Source organism: Xiphophorus hellerii, chromosome 23 (genome assembly GCF_003331165.1).
Source record: "Xiphophorus hellerii strain 12219 chromosome 23, Xiphophorus_hellerii-4.1, whole genome shotgun sequence".
Lineage (NCBI taxonomy): Eukaryota > Metazoa > Chordata > Actinopteri > Cyprinodontiformes > Poeciliidae > Xiphophorus > Xiphophorus hellerii.
Window position 1 is genome coordinate 7,201,869 of NC_045694.1, and position 24,618 is coordinate 7,226,486.

General features: G+C 37.8%; 1 protein-coding gene across 1 annotated transcript in view; it reads right to left on the reverse strand.

The window, feature by feature from the left end:
• Positions 1–24,618, reverse strand: part of dlg3 (discs, large homolog 3 (Drosophila)) — a 123,224-nt gene that overhangs the window by 83,876 nt on the left and 14,730 nt on the right. The window contains 1 exon segment of the mRNA XM_032555080.1: positions 24,415–24,525. Within this exon segment, the coding sequence (XP_032410971.1) occupies positions 24,415–24,525 (111 nt within the window).

A 24,618-nucleotide genomic window follows, 5' to 3' on the forward strand; every position in this document is an offset into this window, starting at 1 on the left:
TCTTACTAAAGTAACATACAACTGTAAACTTCAAGCTAGCTAACAAAAAGGCAATTTTATAATATTATCAATGTACCTCAGTTTATACCATGATGCAGTGAAACTGATTTATTTTTATTCAAGGTTTTTCATATTCTTAGAATCTCATATTGACTCGCATCCAAACCCACATTAAAAGTGTTTTTCAAACATGCCAACTCACAGGATTAGAAACAAGGTAAGAAGCTTAAATCCCCCAAAATTCAACATGAACTACTATGTTTGATGATGATCTAGATTCTTATTAAGTCTTAACTTCACAGGCCGTAAACTAAAACTCTGGTCTATGAAATACATGTAATGTTGATAATGTTGTTTATATTCCAGATAAAACTCTGTTCCAGCAGTTATTTTTTACCATTATTTTCCTCATTCCTTTGCAGAGCACACTAGAACAAACTCTTCACTGTTCCAATTTTAAGCCTTTTATCTTCATTTTAAATATTTAACAGCAGTTCTGTTTCAATATCCTCAATGGTGATCTTAAACTGTTGTGGCCTTTTTACACGACTTTCTTCACAAAGTAACACTGTTTGCTTGCTTAGATGTGACTTTGCATTATTTAAGCTGAGATAACCAGCAGTTCAGATAGCGCTTGTTTACAAATCCAAAGCTAGAGACAATAGACAGATAAAAATATCTGAATGCTTGGAGATCCACATTAATGACATTAAAGTGAAAAATAACAAAGCTAACACTGACCCACTGGCCTTCCAGGGGTTCCACTTATCTCTACTTTCAGCTGCAGAGATCGAACCGTCTTGGTTGAGGTTTCATGCTTCGCTATAAGCGCCACTCAGGAACACCCACACACTCACATCTCTCCATTCACTTCCCTTACTTGTGAGTTTTGGCTCACAATAAGTGTAGGTGTTGAAAGTGATGAAAAATTACAGTAAGTAGGACAACAGGCGCTGCAACAAAACAAGAGCCATGCTTCTAGTTTCCCTCTGGTAGTTAAGAATACATGAGCACATTTATCCATATGCTTATGTATTTAGTGCCAAACAACAGAAGGAAAAAAAAAACAGGGCATTGTTTTAAACGATTGTAGCACTTTAGCAGTTGCCAAATGATTCAGCCCTATTGTGGAGGGCAAAGACTCAGAGGCCCCTAAAGAGAGCAGCTAAGCCAAGATCAGAGTCGTCGTCTTACTAAACTGGAGAGATGACACACTGATCTGAAAACACTCTGTCCTTTAATACGCTCAGACTTCTAGCATCGTTTTATGTGATTAAACGCTGTATACCAGCTGGCTGTCAAAACACAACAAACTGTCCAACTGTTGGACGGAGACGAAAAGTAGTGGAACGTGACAATCCTGACTCAAAACGAACGCAGCAACAAACACAAATGTTCCCAGCTTCAGATTGTGTTGATGTTAAGATAGAAGAAGAAGAGAATAACTGAACATTTTGAAATCAAAGCCCAATTATACCTGCTTACCTCCAGCTGTCATTAGGTGAGGCACACCCTGGACACATCGCCAGACCCTCACAGAGACACAAACAGTCACACACACACACTCATTCCTGAGGGTAGTTTAGAGAGATTCAGTTAACCTAACATCATGTTTTAGAACTGGAGAGAACCCACACATTCACCAGGAGAATGTGTAAAATAAAGAAAGACTATTTTAAAAAGTGAGATTTTTAAGTATTATTACACCAGCTGGGAATTCAATGAAGTTACGCATGAATCTTCAGTTGTGTTGCTGTGACTCCCTTTGCTTCATTTTGTTTTCGAATTATGCAAGTCAGTGTGGTCAGATCATAGTATTATGTCTGCTTTCAAAATACAGACAGGATGTCAAAACTGCAGGGGTGTGGCATATGACACGGCACCATCAACTGAGCATAAAATGTGTCATTTGTGATTCATAAAACCTTTTGTGTATTTTTAAACAAATGAGAAAATAATTAAATCCAGTATATATATACACAGGTAAAACCAGGACAGATTTATTTGACTCTGATTACAGATTTGTAAGATGTAGTGTCTTCTTTGATGGGCTTAATATATTTTTACATCTTTACAGGCTTAAAAAAGCACCAATATAACTACAATAATTTACAGTTCTATTTCTTCATGCAAAATTTTAATGACCATAAAGAGATTTAGGCGTTAAATCCAAACAGATTTGCTTAACTGTTTTTCTAAATTCCACATGCATGAATTGTTTTTGCCTCTTTTATGTCATACAAGCGGTTTCTCTATTCCCATCCCTGGCTCCCGCCTGTTCGGATGTTCCAGTGAACATATGCAGGCCTTCGGATTTGGCTGATTGCATAATTGGACATTTTAACGGTGAATATCAAGCCACAATGGCCCGTAGTGCGGTTTTTTAAGCCGGCTGCTCATGATGTGCAGGCTCTTGTTGCACAGCAATGTTCTCGACTAGAAGTGTTCCTTATTTATACAAGTGGCATAGCTGACACCACTGAGCAACAGAGTCAATGTTGAATAAATCTATTCACATAGCAATAGCACATTTTAATTGTTTTATATATAAGTTGATGTTTTTATATCATCATTCTGCTTTGAGTAGTGCAGCTGTATCAATACGGTGATCAAAAGACGCCTGCAGAAAACCAGAGAGCGTTTGGTCGCCTGCGTATCAGCACTGCAGTCTGTGGTAATTAGCGAGCTGAGCAGCGAAGCTACTGTGCAGCTCTGACTGAGCCTGCACCATGGCAACACACTGGGCTGTTTCTGAGCACAGCCTCCTCTCCGCTTTCCCTTCCTCCCCCTTCTTTCTCTATTTCCTTTCCTGTTCTTCACTGCTTCATCCCTTTCTTTGCACCAAACCTCTCATTTCTTCACCTCTTCCCCTCATCCCCCCTGCTGCTTCCCCTCTTTTCCTCTGCAAATCCCACTCTAATGCATCCCGTCCTCTCTTGCATCATCACAGCCCAGATCGACACGACATAAAAGGCACTTGCAGAGGGCTCGCCGTTGCTGCTTTCCTCAACGTTCTGGAAACACAGACTGATATTTTCATGACATATGGCTTCCTGCGTGATGTATTTATACATCCTTAATTTATCCTGGACTTTACATTGTACATGTTAATCATAATAGCAAAATGTCGTTGTCTGATGTGTCTGAAGGATGCCAATATAAGGTTTTAATCTGTTTAGACTGAACAAAATGAAATGTATTTACTGAAGAATAAAGTTTGTCTTAATGTGCTGAATTTTCAGCACGAGCAGTAAAAGATTTAACAGATGTCAAAAAATTTTAGAATTTTTTTTCTTTAATGACATGAGCTGAAAAGAACTGAAGAAGACAATGCTTGAAATGAAATTACAGTTTGAAAATCCACTCACAGATCTTCATGATAGTGAAAAACAGGGAAGCTTGAAAGTTTTCCAACCCCTTTTAGCTTCCTCCACTGAAGTAAGGAAGTGGAAGTATCATGTTATGGAGATTTTGTACTGCAGGAGGGACTAGTCCACTTTGCAAAATAGATGCTAGTGGACAAATATGCCAAATCACGCCCGCAAATTAATTAAAAAAAAAAGGCTTAATGACAACAAAATTAAAGTTATGAGCCTTGACCTCAATCCCAAAGAAAATAAGTGGTTAGAGTTGAAAAAGTGTGTAAGTAAGCCAGTTCTGTCAGGAAGAATGGGACAAAATTACAGCAAATATGAAAATGTTTGACTCAAATGGAAGCTTAAATGGCAGATCCTAAGGAGTTGTATACAAGTCTGACTGAAAACAAAAAAATGTTCTTCCTGATTTAAATCCAGAAAGTGAGGAAAAAAAGTGAATTGTGAATTTTTAAGTAATGTATGGAAATCCTTTTTAACTGTATACATATTTGTCGAGACACGTTTCTTCACTACAATTTCACCGTTGTTTAAATATCACAGATAAATCTACTATCTCTTTTTTTCTTTACAGTTTCAGATGTATGACCCTCTTTTCTTTCTTTAATCAGAGTGTCTTGGCTTTTTTAATGTGCATATCGAAGTTGAAACAAATTATGTTAAAAGCAACCATTAAAGCCTAACTCAGCTAACCCTGTTAAAGCTTGAAGGGCAATGTGCTGAAGAAGGGTGCGCTGCAGCTGCAATGTGTTATGAAGAAAGTAAATCCCTCTTCTGAGGCAGAAATTAGTTTGTATTTAATACCTATGTCTTCAGACATAAACCTCACTGCTATGCAAGACACAACAAAGCATTTTCTCTGTTCTCTCCTTGCATGTCTCAACTTGTGTGACATGAGCTTAAGGCAGGAGAAATAGTAAGGGCAAACCTTTCAGACTGAGGTTTTGATAATAGGAAAGAGTCCTGCGTAATGTTTAAAATATTTTAAGATTTCATGCCTAGATGCAAGAAGTATTTCTTTTAAGAAATTGCTTAGTTTCAAGTTTTCTTCTTCTTAAAAGTAAACTAAAGATCTTAATGTTTAGATGTAAGAAGTTGGTTCATTTAAATGTTTATATCAGAGTTAAAGAAGAGAAAAAATATCAGGGTTTTAATTTGAACTCTATAGTCAAAAATCTCTTTATCCACAGACAAACAATTCCTCTACCGACATTGGCTGAAATGTCGGTAGAGTTTCAAGTAGTTTTCTAGAAGAGGCCATTTCTCAAAAGGAAACATAAAAAGCCCAAGATAGAATTTGCAAATGGACCAAAAACAAAGATGGAAATATATTTAGTTAAAGTCTTCGGCCGTTACCACAATCAAACATTTAAAGGAACGCTTCAAGCTTGAAACGTGAGCTCAGCACCCAACTGTGAAGTAAGGAGGTGGAAGCATCATGATGTGTAGGAATTTTACTGCAGGAGTGACTGGTACACTCTACAAAATAATGTGTGAACAAGGCAACCTGTAAACCTGAATCATTTACTTCAGTTCAATCAGGAGTAATGAAGTCTGCTTAAACATTTCAGCAAACTTTTAAGAAGCTTTAGAATTCAGTCTAAAAGATAAAGCTCAAATATTAAGAAAATGTCTGTAAAAATCAGAATTTGAAGAACTTTGCAAATAGAATACCTTTGGTTATGTTAGCTGACATAAATCAGAAAAGGTGAGGAAAAATAAAGATTGTGTCTTTCTTACAGTGTATCTAAATGTCTGGTTTGTCAATGCAACATCACTATTACAGTTTGTGAACCAACTTCAGTGTTAATAGCCTGGAGATTTTCTTTAATAACCATCTACAAACATCTTAGAGGTTTAAAGGTTCATAATGTAGCATTTGGATGAGCTGCTAAAGTGGTTTTGAAATGTTTAATCATTACATGAATCTGCTTTTGTCTTGGGCCCACCCATACCACACATTAGCTCCATACTGACAGGAAATCTATGTTAATCCCTTTAAAGGCATGAGCATTTAAATGATTCAGAAGTTAATTTGTAATTTCTGTGATCTCTGATGATTGCAGGTTTTATGGTACAGGTTTTATCATTTTGGAATTTTCCATAAAGATTAGCTTTCTTAGTGTATCATCTGTAACCATTTTTATTTTTTATGTCCCTTTTCATAAAAGGATATATATGTCATAGTGACACATATCGCTATGATATGTGTCATCCTAACTACCATCCATGCTCTTGGTATTCTGTAATTACTTTGAAGCAAGCATTTAGTCTTATTTTCAAGTATTTGGGCAAGTATTTGTATACTTAAACTATTCTAAGAACTTTTTATTAGAATTTAGCCTTGAATTTTTAATGTACCACTGGGTCTGTTCGTTGAATGCTCATCATTCAAATGCATACTCAAATGAGTTTCTACGATCAAATCCCACACTTAAAATGGACCACAGCAAAAATACATTATTAAAGAACTCAGTTTATGTTGGCTATATGTACAAACAACAATATAGACATATTATTTTTAAATAAAATACTAGATCCTTTTTAAATACATGTGGAATATGCAATGAAATTATTTTTTATTCCCCTGTAGTTCTGCTCATTATAATATAACAAAGTAAGGTAATAAATTAAAAGTTTGCTTTTCATCTGAGCTGCAAAAAGATGTGCTACATTCTGAAAAAATGTAGCACACATAGAAAAAATGTAAAGACACACACTGCAAAGTAATAAAATCCCTGAAAACAAGTGCAGAGTAGAGACTTTATACCAAAAGTGCAATAAAATCTGTGATATTAAGTTGGGACTGCTTGTAGTGTTTATCTCCATGATACACGACCCTTCTTTATCTTTCTGTCTCGGAAACTTGAGATGTGCGTGTTCTGTTTTTCTCTACTCTGTGGGCAGTCAGGTCATTATTTTACTAAGAGAAATGACCAGTAATAGAAGGAGGGACATGTTTAAAGATGGATTGCTCTGCGAACATTAGGCAGACATAGCTCTGGATAACATTAGCTGTCTAATCAGAGGGGGAGCAGGAAGTCATGTGAGCCAAACGTGCATGAAGCACTGTGTTTTGGTCCTGCTATTTGATTCTTTGTACTGATTTCACAAAGCAAAGAGGAATATATCCACGTAGGTAGAAACTGTTCCATTAGGACAGTGTATATTTATTTTTGTATTTGAAGGATAATGTAAACACAGCAATGCAGCAAGTCATTTTACTCATTTTTTAAAAACTAAATCAGGTATTAGCAGATGGTATTTTTTCTCAACTATGTTTGAAACACACAGCTCTGCTTTTTAAAAACGCCAACTGATTTTCTCTAGTTCTAACTTGTATATTTATGCTGGTTTCCCACCATATACATGTATAATACCTCACTGGAATGAAGGCAAACTGCATGAGAACTGAAGCATCATTTGGAAAGCAATGCTCAAGAGAGAAAAAAAGTAAACCTCTGATTTGTATAATGTCTGAAGAAAAAGTGGAGAAAGAGAAAGACGGGAGCGACAGAAATGCAGAATGCTTCAAAACACCATCCACACCCCCACACACTGAAATAAGAGGCCAGACCAAATGGCTGAAGGGTTGCTTGGATAATGCATTAGACAGAGATGGCACTCAGAGCAGCTACACATGGTAAGAAACGCACTGCTTTGCCAAATGTCTTCAACACACACAAAGAAAATGGAAGATAGAATGAGGAATAGCAGTCTGAAAGATGAGCTACATGAGGAAATGCTCAAGCTCATCATCAGGCAATTTGTGAAGAGCAGCTTTTAAATTCTTTCAGCTCAAAACTGAATGAAAACCGTGGAAACTTATTTATACTGCATGCACACACAAAAACAAACAGCTTTAGGAAGCACAAGGTGATCTCCATCTAGCACCACCAGGTGATGTAGATGTAGAGGTGTAAGGATTAATCAATCGGTCCTGATTTCCTTAAGTTTCGGTGATCAGCGATCAACCGATACGTACATGTGAAACCGATCTTATCCATTGCCCTTAGGGAGCATTCACATCAATCCATGTTTAGTTCACTTTAATCCAGTGCTTCTCAATTTCAGTCCTCAGGCCCCCCTGGTCTGCATGTTTTAGATGTGCCTCTGTTCCAGAACAGCTGATCCAAATGATTGCACGAACTCTTCTGCAGCCATCAAGTACTGCAGAAGTGTGTTAATCACCCACAGATTCAATCCAGGTGTGTGGCAGAAGGGAAACAGCTAAACATGCAGGTGAGGGAGGCCTGAGGACCGGAATTGAGAAACACTGGTCTAGTTCATTTTTCTAAAAAGTCCAGTTCGTTTGGGGAAGTGTGAATGCACACTCAAACTTTGGTCCACCTACAAACCTCTGTCTTGGTTCCAATGCATATGTGAACACCAAGCGGACCAGAGGCTGCACCAAAAGCGCAGGGTATTCTGAGCCGGTTGTTGAAGAGATTTTGTTTGGTAAAGTTCCCAAAGACTAAAAAGAACTGCTACAACTGCTAAAATATAATGCCACTCCATTTTTATTTACATTTGGTGAAGAAGGAAGTTGCGCTCAGTGTCTTGCTCAGAGGTTTTTATGTAATTTCCTTCAGTGGATCTTGATGAGAACTTAATTTTCAATTAGTTTGGTTTGTTTGTTTCAGTGTGAAAATGAACAGCACCAGCTGAAAATGTAACAAATGTTGCCATTTTTGTCCCCAATCAAACCAAGTCTACCTGACTATTGGGTGTGAAAACACCCTTATTTACATTTAAATAGCCACAAAGTGGCTGCATCTGGGCATTTTCATTTCGCACTACAAGGAAACCTAAAACTCAGGATACTTTATTGGTGGTTTGTTTGTCCTCAACTGACCTCAAACCCTATGATTTAGTAAAAGTCAAAACACCTCTGTATACATTATTGTCAGTAAGAGGCTCAAAACGTCTCTGTAGTCTAACTTGTTGTGCAAGTTTTGTTTGTTTTTAAAATGTAAAAAATGAAATATTAAAGACACTGAATTCTTTAGCTTAATTTCCTTCATTTAGTAGTATTTGTAACAGTGGCAGTTCTTAGCAAAGCTAAATATTTTACATTCTTAGAGCCAATGGGAATATTTAAAATCAATTCAAGTTTAGGGTATGACAAAATAAATGAAAACAAATTAAATATTTTACTAACCTCTTAAAAAGAGAAAAGGCTTTTAGAAAGAATCAAGAACTTAGTAGCTACTGCACGTAAAATAAAAGCTACTTGTTAAATAATGTAATTATTTGAACTTGCAGACAGCTGGAAATTAAAAAGTAAGCCCTATCTGTACATAACAGCGTCACATTTACAACCATCCTCTTTGACAGTTTTATTGAGTAAAACTCCTTTCATTTACCAACCAGCTCCCATCATTTCATCTTTAGGATTTTATCAAACGAAAGTGAATTACTGTAAAATTAACTACACATCGCCTGCAGATGTGCAAAATTAAAAACCTATTTCAAATGGTTTGGATTTGGGCCTGTGAGGCACAGAGAGGCTTTTAATGTGAAACATCTTAACTGGAAATAACACCACATTTGACAGACCTGGCTAGTAATAGTAGGGTATGACACACAAAAAGAGAAATCGAGTGATTATGTAACGATAGCTAGATAGCTAGATAGCCAGCCAGCACATCTCTAGTGTAGATGTCTTAGTAAACTTGAAATAAGACAAATTAACTCAAAAGTAACTTTTCAGCAAGATTTAGCCACTTGTTTAAGTAAATAATTCTTTAATTTTGATGAAAAAGTGCTTTTCCGTTGGCAGATAAATTAACTTATAGGAAAAATGTCCTGCTATAAGTGAAATAATCTGCCAATGGAACTAGTACTTTTTTGTTGATATTAAGAAATTATTTACTTAAAACAAGCAGCTAAATCTTGCTAAAAAGTTACTTTTAAGTTAGTTTGTTTTATTTGAAGTGTACTAAGAGATTTGCAATAAAAACTAGACCAAAAATACTTGATAAAATTTTCAGTTTTTACAGTGTAGAATATCTACAATAATACAATTAATATTGGTAAATATTTCTGGTAAAATATAGTGAGTGATGCATGATGTCCGATTTAGTAGAAGAATATAGTTATTAAGAATTTTAGCCCAATATAAAAAAACTCCTAAATAATTTAAACGCTACACTAGTCTTTCAAGGTTGACGACTAATAACTATAAATATTTTAGTTACTTGAATAGGCCGTATGCTGCTGAAGAATAAGAAATTCATAAGTTGCTCAGCCAGTTTCGATTTTGGAGGCATTTTTTCTGAATTTAAACAATACACATACGAGAAAACAGCTTTTAAATAATGGCCCACTTCAGTGCCTAGAGAGGCTCAACATGCATTCATTTTATTTCTTTCATTTCTTAAACAAAACAAAGGTTTAATTAAACTTAAATAAAGATAAGTAGCAACTTTCCAGATATAATCTGCTATATTTTTTAGTTCTTTCTTTTTAATATTCAATGCTTGAATTCCATTTGAAATTTATGTGCCTCTTTCTAAGTGTTACCAAAATAACAGCTGATATGGCAGTGAAATAAAAGCAATAACTGCACAAGCACTGTTGAAAGCACCCACACACCCCCACGAAAATGAAGAGGAGTCAGAAGGCTCCGGGACTAGCTATTCACTGATATTGATTGGATATACACATATTCCATGGTAACATGTGGGTGATGGAGCAGATACAGTTTGCAAAGGAAGTCGGCGCATTCTTGCAAACAGAGGTTGTAGAAAATAACATAAACATCAGTTTATGTTATTATGTTAAAGCGACCTGCGCTTCTTTTAATTAACATTTAAAGAGCGAGGCGTGAAAGATCCTGGCGTGCCCTCTCTTTTAGCCCCAACAGGAAGTCTCCCGCTGATTCAGGAATCCAGTCTGCCCTGCAGAACGCTGTCACATTTCTAGGCCAGATTCTACTGTGATCAGCAAAAACCTCTAAATAAAACAAAGCAGGCAAGCAAACAAACAAACAGCATCCTCCCCTCCCCTCCTCTACTTCCCTATTATTCTGTCCTGACTGGCAGTGGGAGCCAGAGTGGGGAGCAAGCGAAATGATATGGGGCTGAGCACTGGCCAGTCCTCTGACAATGACCATATGGATCAGAGGGACATGGCAGCCTCGACTTCCAGTGGGATACACACACACTCAGTGTCATCAGCCTCATACTAATTCACCTGCAAAACTCGAATAAAATCCTATATAAACCATAAATCATCCAGCTAACATGAACCACATAATGAGCAGAAACAGGCGATGATGTAGAGACATTTCCTCTGAATCCAGAGTTTTCCAGACATGACTTCCATGTTGAAACAAATGTACAAATTCACTCTGAATGTGTCAACAAGGCAACAAAGCCACTGAGTGGAGGCTTTTAAATTAAATGTAGGAGGTGGGATTCAACACAGTTCAGTCTCCAGGTCAACATTTTATATCTTTGTTATGAATCAAGATCTCCAGCTTCCACAAACTGGCTTGTCAAAGGTCTTTGCAGCACAATGATGTAAATATTTGATTTGCCTTTTCTCACAGACTTCTCTTTAACTTAGCCTGGCCACTAAATAGTATATTTTTCTTCCTTCAATAACAGAAAATTACTTAAAATGTATTATCAACTTACTGTTAAGTATCAATAAATGTATTTATTTGTATTAAATGCATAAACTGTTTGCCTGTTAGTGGACCTTTGTTAGCACTGATATATAAAACTACATGGTGTGCGTATATACAAAATTCAACCCACAAACTTCAATTTATTCCCTTTTCTTTCTACAGATCAAGGGTATTTGATTTGTGTCTAGGCTTCATGTTTTGTATAATACTGACATATATGAATCTGCTATGTTTGTTCAAACATGTTTACACTTGAGGTTAGATTTAAATAATATTGATAATAATAAAAAATGAACAGCTTAGAGTAAATCTGAACAAATCTTTCATACAAATTAACATGTATGGTGTTGAGGAGATAATAACTGGAACTTGTTTGCACACACAGACACTTTACGGTCTTTGAGTTGACTTTAACTTCATATATGTGACAACAAGAGTTGTTTTAAATTAAGTCGAGCATATTGAAGACGACTCAAAGCAGAGAATCAAATCTGCAACATTTTGTCAGTAGAAGAAGAAACAAATGCAGAAATTGGCCTGCTAAAACTTCAGATTTTATTCCAACCATGAAGTGATAGGACAAAGCAGAAGATGATAAGTTACTGTTACTAAAAGTGATAGTACAACCCACTGAATTGTAGGTGTATTAAATTTTTCATAGACTGCTTCTGCATTTATTAAATTATTAATAACTCATTGGATTATGTCCTATTTAACTAATTATAAGATCTTGTGAGAACCACGAGGCTTCCTTTCGTCTTGTTATTACAGTTTTTTTGGAGTCTGACAAAAATGAAATCAATCAACTTTTTATGAAATGTTTGAAATCTGAGTTATTAATTGAATTAGTTATTTAATACACAGCCCAAGATTATAATCTTTAATATTCTGTTTACTCCCAAACATCCCAAAAATCATATAAAAATTAATTAAATATTTACAACACAAGCATCAGCTTTTAATATTAGACTTTAACAACCTTAAACAACACATCTACCACGAAAAAAAGGTAAATAAAAATGATAACTGACCTGAGTATTAACTACTGACCACCAACAAACAAAGAAAAAGTATTTTAAATTTAAAGCCTCAGAATTTTACAGTATATCTACAATAAAGTCTCCAATAAACATAGCACAAATCAATAAAAGTGGGCTTGTATTATGTTATTAACAATTAGTTTTTAAAATGTACTCATCTTATGTAACTACTCAGTCCAGTAAAGAGTTTGAGCTTAACTTTAAAGAAGGAGGGAAATGGCTTACATTACCATTAAACACAGAAATCCAATAACCTTCTTCTGACATGATAAACACGTAACAAACAAAGCAGCTTCTTACAGAAAGCAGCCCATCCACCATGTTTCAATAGTTAGGGTCATCTGGCCAGTTTACAAGAAATTTCTATTACATTATCTTGAAGATCCGTCTCTCTTTAATCAAATTATTTCCCTTTAATTTACAACATTAACTTTAAACTGCATCCTATGACTGTTTCTGATTCAGAATGTCAGTGTTTAATAAAGGTCAAAATTGTATAAATATTTTTTTCTGTAACTAAATTGACATGATTTTTTTTTTCAGCCATCTGGGTTTTGTACACAATTTGCAGGCAACTTGTATATACAGTATATTAATCATTGTATTGGAGGAACAGAGCTCAAATTCTGCCTGTCTCAACTTAAATCCTTAAACAATAGCACCTTTTCTTCTTTTTATTTCATATGTACGAGGAATCAGATTAATAATGCACAGAATTACAAGTCAGTCTTATTGCAAGAGACTCAAATTTAAAAATCTAATTTTGAAAGCGATAACAGATGCAAAACATTACAAAAATTATATATTATATGCATGAAAGGTCGTTTAACTTAAAATTCCCCTTCTCACATATAAAGTGCTTAATAATCAAGCTCCATCATACAGCAGAGAGCTGATTGTTCCATATAGCTTAGCTTATCCCTGAGATATCTCTATAGTCATACTGATTCATTTTATCTGAAAACATTTTCTTCAGCAGTGGAGTCCTAAGCGGTTTATGAAGACCTTTGCATATGAATGCAGTACCTGTTGTTTTTATTGAAAAACTAAGTAAAAACTAAATCAACCTCAGCGAACACCAAAATATGGGTTCAGATGAGAATTGCTTGTCAGATTAAAGCACATTTTTGAAAATAACCCTTAAGCAAGTATAAAAAATGTTTATTACTCTTCATTAGGATAACATTTCTGTATTAAAATGTTTTTTATTGGTCTGATGTAATATTCTCATCTTAAATGTCATGTTTTCATTGGCCGAAAATCCCAATTACCAGAAAAGAAAACATCCGTCTGTTTGTAATTCATCTACATAATGTGGTTCGCTTAGTGGAATAAATTAACTTTTCGATAATGTATATTCTCTAGAGCACGTGTCAAACTCAAGACTCAGGGATCAAATCTGGCCTGCCGTAGCATTTATACAGCCCTCTTGACTCCAAATTACACCCATAACACCCAAATCTGCAAAATTCACACAAAATCAACAGATTTAATTTCTGATTTTACTGCCATTTTTTCTCAAAATTGGTCAAAAACACCAGGTCTGCTGCCTCAGCTTTACTTCATGTCCAATTATAGGCCATGATCAATACGGCGAATAACAAAAAGTCAAACTTAACATCAAACATTAGCGCAATATTTGATGGATGTGTAATATCATAATAATTCCATAGGAATATTTCTGAATTAGCGCCACAAAATCTGTGATTTTGATTACAAAAAGACACAAAAACAATCAAATTCCTGGAGGGACAGCTATTTATTAATATTTTAATAGTTTAAGAACATTCAGATTTTTGATAAACTGAGTTTCATTTATTCCTTGCTCTGGAGAATACACGTAGACCTTAATGACTCTTAATATAGGATTGCTTAAAATGTTAACTGTTAAAATGTTAAAACATAAAAATAAGTTTTTACAGAGTACTTTTTATGTGTTATGTAAAGTCACCTCTGCTCCAAATATAAATAATGACCACTCATGACTAGAAGGCCAGAAAAAACTGGGTAGAAATGAAAGAAATGAAGTTACCAATCACACTGTTCATGGTCTAAATCTTATATTTAGAAAAAAATCTGCCTTTCTGAGACGTTCTCAGATAAATCTCTTTATCTCTGAACTGATGAGAATATCCCTGGTTTAGGACGGATCCTTTTAAGATCGCAGTGTGTGATCCAGCTCAAGACATTTGGACGTGTTGCACTTGTAAATCCCATCCGTTAATACTCTCTGGATCGCCGCTACAGGAAAGGCAAATCAAATCCAACCCAGCAAAATCTCATCAGACAGATGTATAGACCAATGACACCAATAAATCAATCTGACTGTAAAAATGCAAGAAGACACACACACGCACACACACACATTCTGATCAAGGCCTGAAGGCTTTTACGTAGTAATCACCTATGGGAGTGTTAAGCAAGGAACGCCCACTGTGTCTGTGCATTCATTTAATACACTACTACACAGTCTGTTATGAACAGTACTTCTGGCAGAGCACTTTTTAACTGAATCTTGATGCTAATAAATAAGGTAAACTCCAATTATATTTAAAGCTAATCATAGCCACAGAGTTGGAGAACAGACAAAGACAGATTGGAGCCCGGCGGGAGAAAGAGGGAGCTTTCTAACGGATGATCCCAGTAGACTGAGGTCTCCACTTTCCTCAGATTTAAATTCAAAAGCTCTTGTTTTAAAAGAATGTTCTGACAATCCCAGCTGAAATCAGCCGTAATTAACCTAGCAAGCTCCTAACAAAAGCGGTACAATCATTTAGTAAATAGACGACATGGGGGGGAAATTAATAAAGCATCATCATGTGCCAGGGTGTGTAATGATTTCCTCACATGTACATGAAATGTTTACGGCTTTAGATTTATTTAGGAGTGGTAGTGATGCTTTACATTTGTCTCTGAATGAATGAGGATGGTTTCAGCCTTTCATCATGCTAGATTCCAAAAACATGGGTAGTTACCAGGGAGGGATATTAGTATCATCAACATCAACTTACTGTATAATTCTGGTAGGCCTAGCAACATGAAACTTACAACAGATGTTGGCAGGAACTCAGGTTAAATATGCACACAACGTAACAAATGACATTTAATTTATAAATTACGTGATGTGAAATAGATTGGAATGACACAGAGAATAAAAATTCTGTTGAAAAGCCTTTTTATGACAACTTCAAGATGCCTTTTGTCGTATTTATGGAGAAATGAGTGCAATACATTGCCACAGTGTGAGCTTTGAGTCTTCCAACAGATTTTCAGAAGGATTGAAGTCAAGGTTACTGAATGGAAAAGTCTATCATCTTTATTTTGAGCTCTGAAACTAATTCATTTCTTTGGCTGTGTGGACTCGATGTCTTAACAAAAATCCATCTTTGTTTCATTTTCACGCTTGTGTCAAGACTACATTCAGCCCTCGATTAAAGGCTGACAACCAGCACCACACCATGATGTTCCTACCTACAAACCTACCTGTTGGTTGGGTGTTTTTGGAATGACTTGCACTTCTACTCCTACTGCAAAAACATGGTGCGTTTACATTTTGGTCTCATCTAACCTTACTATTTTATTAGCCTATTTAAATGTTCTGCCACAAACTTTAAGCAAGATCTAACAAGCTTTTTCTTCAGAAGTGAAGTCTTGTGCTGCTGAACAAAAAATAGCTTAGGTTCATGAATGTCCATTGCTGAAGAAAAAGCTTGTTAGATCTTGCTTAAAGTTTGTAGCAGAACATTTAAGTAGGCTAACGAAGCTGTTGTTTACTGTAAAACTACCTCTGCATTTCAGGTGTATCCAATGATGTGGTCTCTGGGTTATGGATGACAATTCTTTTAATTGTTTTATTCCTCTTTCAGAAATCTTGTAAGGAACAACTGTGATAGATTTGTGGTGAAATTACGTTCTTTTAACTTGAATCACTGGAAATACTAATAATAGTTTAGAAATACATCTTTAACCAATACTGCCAACAATATCTTATGTAACAGTAAGGTTGCAAAGGTAATGAGAAACAATTAAGGTATTTCAGCTAATTTCTTTTGCAGCTCATTTTCTTTGTGTGTTTAATAATTATTTCCTGCATCATTTCATTAATATAGTTTATTTTATTTTTATTTGTTTGCATGTGTTAATTACTTGGCTTTTTTACTGACATATCTTGTGAATTATATATCAATATCAATCTGCCTTCAATCAAACAGAAATATTGAGGTGTTTAATCCACCAGTTAATGACTACTTTAGTAAAATAATTGATTGATAAATGTCCTGTTCTCCAGCTATGGATACATAGAGAAAAGAAGAGCCAGATTTACGTTTTCCCACAAGGATGAGCAACATTGACAGATTGTAGATGTATGTTTCTGGCCATGTCATGTTGGACGCAGACAGGAGTGGAGACACAAACTGGCCATATACATGGATTTTATAGAAGGCGGAGGGACAGATGTTTTCCCGTAGTGTCAGTGTCTCTCCAGCTCCTCTCTCTGACAGCACCACCAACTGACTCCTCTTACATAACCACACCCCCCCGTTTGGGCCGCCTGCCTTTATTGGCTTATTTCTCTCCTTTTCAACCTTTAAATTTTTACCCCACTTAACCCTGCTACTCATCCCTAACTGCTCATCTGAATTTCAATCTCTTTACATCACAGATAAACTATAGCAACTGTTGCATTCAAGGCACGTGTGACACATTAAATTCATATACAGGGGTGAAAATTCACATCCTAGAAAGATGCAAAGATCCTGTTCAGAGGTGTTTTTCTTAGTGGTGCATTTTCAACCAACTCAAGACCCCTGAATGAACAACAGTGCAGCTTAAAGATATTTTATCGAGTTGTAGACAATTTATGCTGTGCAACTTTAGTACTGAATGAATTTCTTGGATATAAGTGATGCAGTCCACTAATGGACATTAAAATCTCCATATAAGCAATAACTGCTTACATAATCACATTTGTTGCAAGCTTTCAAAATGCCTGATTGGTCTGGATGAAGCAAAAATGTAATGTCCATCCATCCATCCATTTTCTGTTCACCCTTTGTCCCTAATGGGGTCGGGAGGGTTGCTGGTGCCTATCTCCAGCTACGTTCCAGGCGGGAGGCGGGGTTCACCCTGGACAGGTCGCCAGTCTGTCGCAGGGCAACACAAAGACATACAGGACAAACAACCATTCACACACACACACACACACGCAAAAATGTAATGTTACAGAAACTAAAAAATAAAACACATTCATGGCCCTAAAGCTGAAATCCCTCCTCATTAGCTTTAATAGCAGCAAGCTTGCGGCTCAGATGAAGGCTCCATTTTCTTCTTGCCTTCCATATTCCAATTTTTCATTCTCAAATCACAATTGGACATAGATGACATCAATGCAATGCAAACAATGCAGATGGCTTCAGTTGCCGCGAATGCAAGACTGCATAAACACATACTCATGCACAGTAAGAGCCATTTCTTGCATCTCATGTTCGCCAAGCTGCCCTTCCCCCCACCCAAAGATCACTCTCATGCTCACATACGTGCACCTTGATTAATTAAAGGATGAGCTTCTGAAGCGGTCCTGACCTTTTCTTAACCGTCATTTATATACACACGTGTAAATAAATGACACTAATGGAAACAAAATGGAGCCCACTGGGGGAAAGAAAAAGCTAGTTTCATTCATTCTGTGCAACATGTAAGACGCAACATTTAGAAACAGGCTGATTTCTTTTGTTACAAAACAATCTCATTATGCTGAGGTTGTTTTAATCACAAGGCCTGCCTAATGAAAACGACACTGGTGTCAAACATCGATTTCATTATCAATTTGCTAATGAGACTTTATCCCTTACTTAGCTGATCAGAAACAAATCCATTTTTCCTTCATCTAATTTCGAAAGTCGGACACTAATTTCAGAGTAGAAATCTAAATTTGAAAGCATAAAAAAAAAACCACAATCCTTTAGCCTGTGGCATCGGCATCAGTGTAAGCCTTTGACGACACACAGTAGGTGTGTTAAATCTATAGGCATTAGTCATCTGCATTAGTCCCAAACATGCAGATCATCTCCATGTACGTGCACTGAAACCAGATTCATCCTGTTCCAACAGAGGAACCCCAGTCAACAAATTAAAGAGACGGGGTGGGGGGTTGAGGTGACTGCTAAATTAGAAGTATCTTTAATTAGCTGAAGTAGCTGATTTTATTTGTCACTACTGCAATCACTTATGTGATCTCTACAAAACCCTAACAGAGTGAGGAAAGAGGATTACCTGGTCGTACCACTCCCGGTTGGTGCAGGTGCACTCAGGCCACCATCCTCCTTGTCCACTGGAGTTGTTGCCGTTTACTTTGGGGCCACACTTGGACTGGCCCTTTGGGTTGGGGCCTCCAGGGCCTCCACCAGACATAATCTTGCCCTTACTTCTCCCCAAAGTGCCACCTCCACCACCTCCTCCTCCGCCCCCACCGCCTCCTCCTCCCATGCTTCCACCCCCTCCTGAGGCTGGAGGGGGCAAGGTCTGGCCTCCCCCGTACCCAGGTGGGTATCCATAGGGCTCGGCCTGCCAGTCTCCTCCGTACGCTGGGGGGTCCATCCTGCGCAGAGCTGCCATACGGGTCACCTCATAACATTCTGGGCACTTGCAGCAGTGATGGTGTTTGTGCATGCTGGCTGTGCTGGCTGGGCTGACGCTGGGATGAGCGGCGTGGCACTCGGTCTCTGCTGCCTCCTCAGATCTCACACGGCACTCGGCGATCGGCTCGCAGAGCGCTAGAGCCGAAGGAAATAACACCAATCACAGGAATTTGTACAGATTTTATCCTCTGTCGTGTTTTTTTTTCTTTTTTCTTTCTCTCTCTCTCTCACTCTCTGTTTTGGTCAAATCCGGTTGCTTTATTCCTCGTGGATGTAGAGAACAAAAAAAAAGAAGCTGAAACTGAGATGGATGGGAAGCAGCAACAGGAAAACAAAAAATACAAAATGGGCACGTAGTCTTTGTCCTCTTGACGTAGAAGATCAAAGGAAATATTTAAGATATTGTATGCCACCACGCAATCAGAGACCAGCCCTGATGATAAAAATTTCTTCTTGCTTCTCTTGGTTCACAGTGATACGCATATAAATTCATAGATATATAGATTATTTTGTTTATATATCATATATATTTACACACACAAATACATATAAAAATATTAATATAAACAGACGGGCACAAATACAGATATGTACAAGGATAAATGTATATTTATATATATAAATATCTATATGCGTGTGTACAAATATATATAGATATATAAACAATATGTATAAATAAATGATATCCGCAAATGAAAATTTTCCTTTGTTGATTCTGTATCTTCTTGATGTGTCAAAAAAAAAAATCTCACGTTCTTTTTTTCCTCCTGCGTTGAAAATCGTTGCCTTTTGCTCTCTGTCTCTTTTCTCAGGCTGCAGAGAGGAGCTGAGCGCTGGATCGCCTCTCAGTCAGCTTGCCCTAGATGTGGATTATTCAGAGGGATGCGAGCGAGCAAGAGGGAGGCTGGTGAGAGAGATAGAGAGAGGGGAGCAGCAGCGAGGGAGGAGGGGGAAGGATACATAGCAGCATCCCTCTAGCAGCTCAGTCCTGACAGCCACAGCCAATCAACTCGCAGCGTCGCCATCAGCAGCAGCAGCACCAACAGGACTGAGCGCTTCACTAGCTGCTCTTAAAGGGGCAGCGACACCAACGCCTCACTGCTGCCCGCTTTGGGTGAGAAGACATTTCTTCATGAAGTACGCCACAATAAAAAAATTTAAACATTTTTTAAAAAGCACCGCATGTGTTTATTTTCTTAACATTTTCAAGAGAAAGAGCAAGGGAGTCCTAATCCGCAATCAGTCAATGACAACCACAGACTGTAATCCATCAAAAGTGAGTCTAATCCACGTTTTTCATCAGGCCAGTGCAGCCAAAATCCAACATACAATGAGCACCCCTGTCCCTCCGACTGATCACTGGCCACCTCCCCGGTCATCTCCAGTTCAGCTGCAGACTTAATGCCTGTCCTGTGCTATCACTAGCCATCCTGAGGCTCTGTGCCACAACACACATCCACAAATAATCTCACAGAAAAAGCATAAGCATAAGATAATCACAGAGTTTTTACATTTCAACCATTCTTCATCTTTTTTTTAATTATTCTGCAAGACTTGGTCAAAAAGAGCACAGTGGGAGAAATCTGGCCTCGTGGATCCTCATTTAGGAACCATAGGGGAATTATTTCATGTTCACAATGATGACATCAACACATGTGTACCAAACCAATAAGATTACACGCTTTGGCTTTCGAGTGGGTGGAGGAAGAGATTGAGAGTGTGAACGTGTGAAGGGAAAAGGAGAGGAGAGCCTATATGGCTTTCATGTTGCTGTGGCAGTAATATTTCAGTAATTTGATAGGACTGCCTGGGAGCCGCTTTACATGCTTATGAATTTGTAGTTTAGTCACAAACCAGATACCAAACATCCTGACACAGAGTGAAAGGTTTGTCTTTTCAGGGAGCAGATGGAAAGTGTTACAGTGTCGCCATTAAAGCCCTGTACGTATGCATTATTAATGGGGAACAGTGCTGGGTGTGTCATCGTGTGTTTAAATGTAGCCTTGCATGTTACGGCGCTTATATTTGAACACGGTGTGCTTCAGATTCAAATTCAACGTCAGAGTAGCATTCTTATCAAACCGAACAGGATCTTAAGACGAGACCAAAAGTGGCTCACACAGCAGGCACAGCCACACTTAATTACATGCAACAGTAACTCACTTCATTTTAATGATATTCTTTCACTCTATCCTAGTACTTCCTTCAAGAAGAAGGAGAGACTTGTGCAATTGTATGCAGAAGCAGGAAACCGCGAAACGCCTGGGGATGCAGCCACAAACTCTTCTGAAGTCAAAGAGAGCATCGAGGTGAAGCTTTGAAGCAAACGATGTAAGCATATCGATCCAGGTACACATGACCGCGTGCATGTGGCAACTAATCCTTCCCGGTGTTATTCTATGGTTCAATTTAAAGCCATCAGAAGAGAAAACATAAGCAAACAAAACAGACAGGACAACATGGAGACTCAAAAGACACAGAAACCTAAAATAAACACACAGAAAAACTCAAATCACCACAGCCCCATTGAGGCTGGTTTTTCAAAATAGCAACCTTTACGCAGGTATTAAACATACTTTTCATTTATTCCACATTTCTGTATTAAAAATGGTGCTTTTTATTGGTCTGAAGTAATATCCTAATTTTAAATGTTTTCATTATCTGTATGCTTAAATAAAGGAAAATAAAATGTGTAATTAATCTATATAAATGAAGAGAAACTCACTTAATGAAATGAATAAACTTTTTTCTGATGATAAAACGTCCCATAAGCAGAACCATATGGCCTTGTAGAATCAAAGAGAAGGAGGCAAACAGAGAAATGATCACAGAATGATCAGTGTGGACATTCGTAAACTTTTACAAACTTTGTTTGTTATATTAGTATTAAATGTTAAATATTCATTATTCTTTAAATATTCAAGTACTGCCAAAATGTAGTAGCTTATAAAACCCAAAACATGACAAAAAACTAAAATTAACATTATTACATAATAATAATAATCAATGAATAACAAATAATAAAATAAAATATAATAAAAAACAGAATTTTTAGGCAAAATTCAAAAAGGTCAAATTAATATGAAATTATATACATTCCAGTTTAATCCTGATTAATTTTACTGAAACCAATTCCTTCATTTATCGTATTTGCAAGTACCAATTATAGCTATATAAATTTATGAATTAGACCGCTTTATAAATTGATTTCTATTTGAAAATAAATGTGCCCTCTGAAAATCTACTGGCAAATGAAAAAGAAGATGCATTAAATTAGGAAATCATTTTCTTCCTTGCAGCCTTTTCAACGCTATCAGCTCAGAACCAGGCTGCACAGCCCTTATTACATAAACCCACCTGGACATCCTGTAACACACACACACACGCACGCACGCACCCCCCCCCCCCCCCCCCCCCCCCCCCCCCCACGCACGCACACACACACACACACATTCATGTAGTCATAACGAGCATTACAAGCTCCAACCACTGCACAAACCGTGCATTGAGCTTTTCAGTCATTTCTAGGCATTTCTCTGAGAAGCTGTGTGACTGCTCCTTTGTCACCTGACAGGATGTATGACCATAAAAGGACAGTCGGTAGTGAGGCAGTCTTAAAGGGGCAGGTTCTTAATAAAAACACGCTAAGCCTCTGCTGTAACATTCAGTTATTGCAGGAAAGAATGAAGAAGCAAGTTGTATATGTGCAAAAAATACCAGCAATAAACAAGAGTCTACATGCTACTTTACATTTATTGCATCAGACATTTGTAATGTGGGGTTATGCATCATCCCATGATGAAATACTGAAAAAGAAGATGGCAAAGACACTATTAATTAGAAAAAAAAGCAGCTGCTCAGCTATACAAACTAAATCTAGCACCACCAATTGATGGAATAATGAGAAAGGGAAATATACCCGCTGTGGGAAGCTAAAATTGATGGTTAATGAGGGAGATTTTATCAGAGCTGCACCACCGAGAAATGGTGGATTTTGTGCAAGCATAAAGGGAAGGAAGAAGCAAACAGAAGAGCTATGAAAAGGGACACAAGTAAGTGGTTAGAAGACCAGCTAAAAACTGACAAGAAGGTGAGGGTATTTGGAAAAATATGATGAAGGTGCTGCAGGTCCACGACAGATGCCATGGAAGAGGGGTGATGAAGCTAAGGTGCCCTGTGTGTGGGCAGAAATGCAATGACTAGAGGGGGCTTTACTGAAGCATGGTGCTGAACAGAAGGGGAAGTAAAAATAGAGAGATGCAGAGAATACAACAAAGTGCTTATGCATCTGTGAGTGCAGCGGAATGCTAAATAAACTGTAATTGCCTATTCACCCCGCCACAGAAGAGTGCAACGCACCTGAAATCAGTGTGCTTGCTGAGTGTGCATCGACGCAAAATGTGCAACACCGCACGCGCCGGAGAAAGAGAAGAAAGAGGAATAAAAAAAGAAAAAACAGACACGAATTAAAAGAGAAATGAAAAAGACAGCATGAAAAACAGAGAAGCGAAGAGAAAGATAGAGCGGCAGAGCAGTCTGTAGGGATGCAGGCGGGGGAGGAATGTGGTTTCCATGGTAACTGGGGGGATAGGCGGGGAGGCTGAGCTCTGGGTGTCCGTTCCAGCTCCGCACTGCACCGGCCCTCGCCTCTCAGCCGCCTTGCTATCACTCTCCAGCCTCCCCCTCCACATCTTTCTCTCTACGCCCCCCACCACCGCCTCGCCTCGCCTCTCTTCCTCTCGCTCTCTGCTGTTCCCTGCGCCTCACCTCCCTCCCCCAACGTGACAGTGGGAGGATCAAACATGCACACAACCTGTGCCGTCACTGGATTCTTATGCAGCCATTATCATCCATGCACACTGAACCCATGTGCTTACCGCCTGCACCCCTCCAGTTTTTTTGTTTTTTTTTACCCCCCTCAACTCCCCTGATCCTCATGCTTACATCCCCACCTCCACCACCCACTCATTGCACTAGATCTGGGCGCAGCTGAGGAGCAAAGCGCCTGCGGCCACTGTGCTGCCATGTGCCACTGGCCGTGTTGTAATGGGGAACGCATGTGAACACAAGGGCCTGTAAAAGCACTGAGGAAAATGGCAGGCTACTGAGATGCATCACGAAAGACAAGGACCGATCCGATTGCTCATGTGAGAAGCATATTGGCCAGCCTCTGAAGAAACTGCCAAACATCTTGTAGATCTGGCAAAAAGTTGGTTCATACGAGGCCAAAAGCAGCAGCTGAAGAACCGAGATCCTTTAGTTAAGCAACTAACCGACACTGCAAAAAGTCCAACACTTGAAATTATGATCCGAAACATTTATTGAATAACAAATTGACATTCTGAACAAAAGAATCCCTTTCAGGTGACATCTATTGGTTATTTTAAAATTTTAAAATACATGCAGTGTCTTGCAAAAATGTTTGTACCTGTTGAATGTTTATATTGTAACATATCACCGTAACCTTCAATGTGCTGTAAAAGGATAACATCTAATAACGCTACCATATATATGTATTTTGTCTCCTGATTTAATAATTTGCTGAGCCACGTTCAAACAGATACATTTTAGGAAAGACACTTAGGTTGTATTTTGATGGCTTGCAGACTCAAATAGTTCAAGATGCTTTCTGTGATGCCTTAACAGAATAATATTAAAAGAAGATGTATGTATTTGTGTTTATTTAACAAGTTTATTGCGAGTATTTCTGTCATTTCTCCACTGACCTTTGGCATCTCGACGAGGGAGCGCGCCACAACACCAGAGACCCGCTCCACTTTGAGGGGACTGCTCCTGCTGGTCACTCGAACCCGAGACACGCCTTCATCCTCCTGGTCCTGCAGCAAGCAGAGATGTTTGGTTTTATATTTCATGAAATAGATTTAAAGATCTTTCTGCAGTTCTCCATGATATGAATCCCTCCTGTTTCC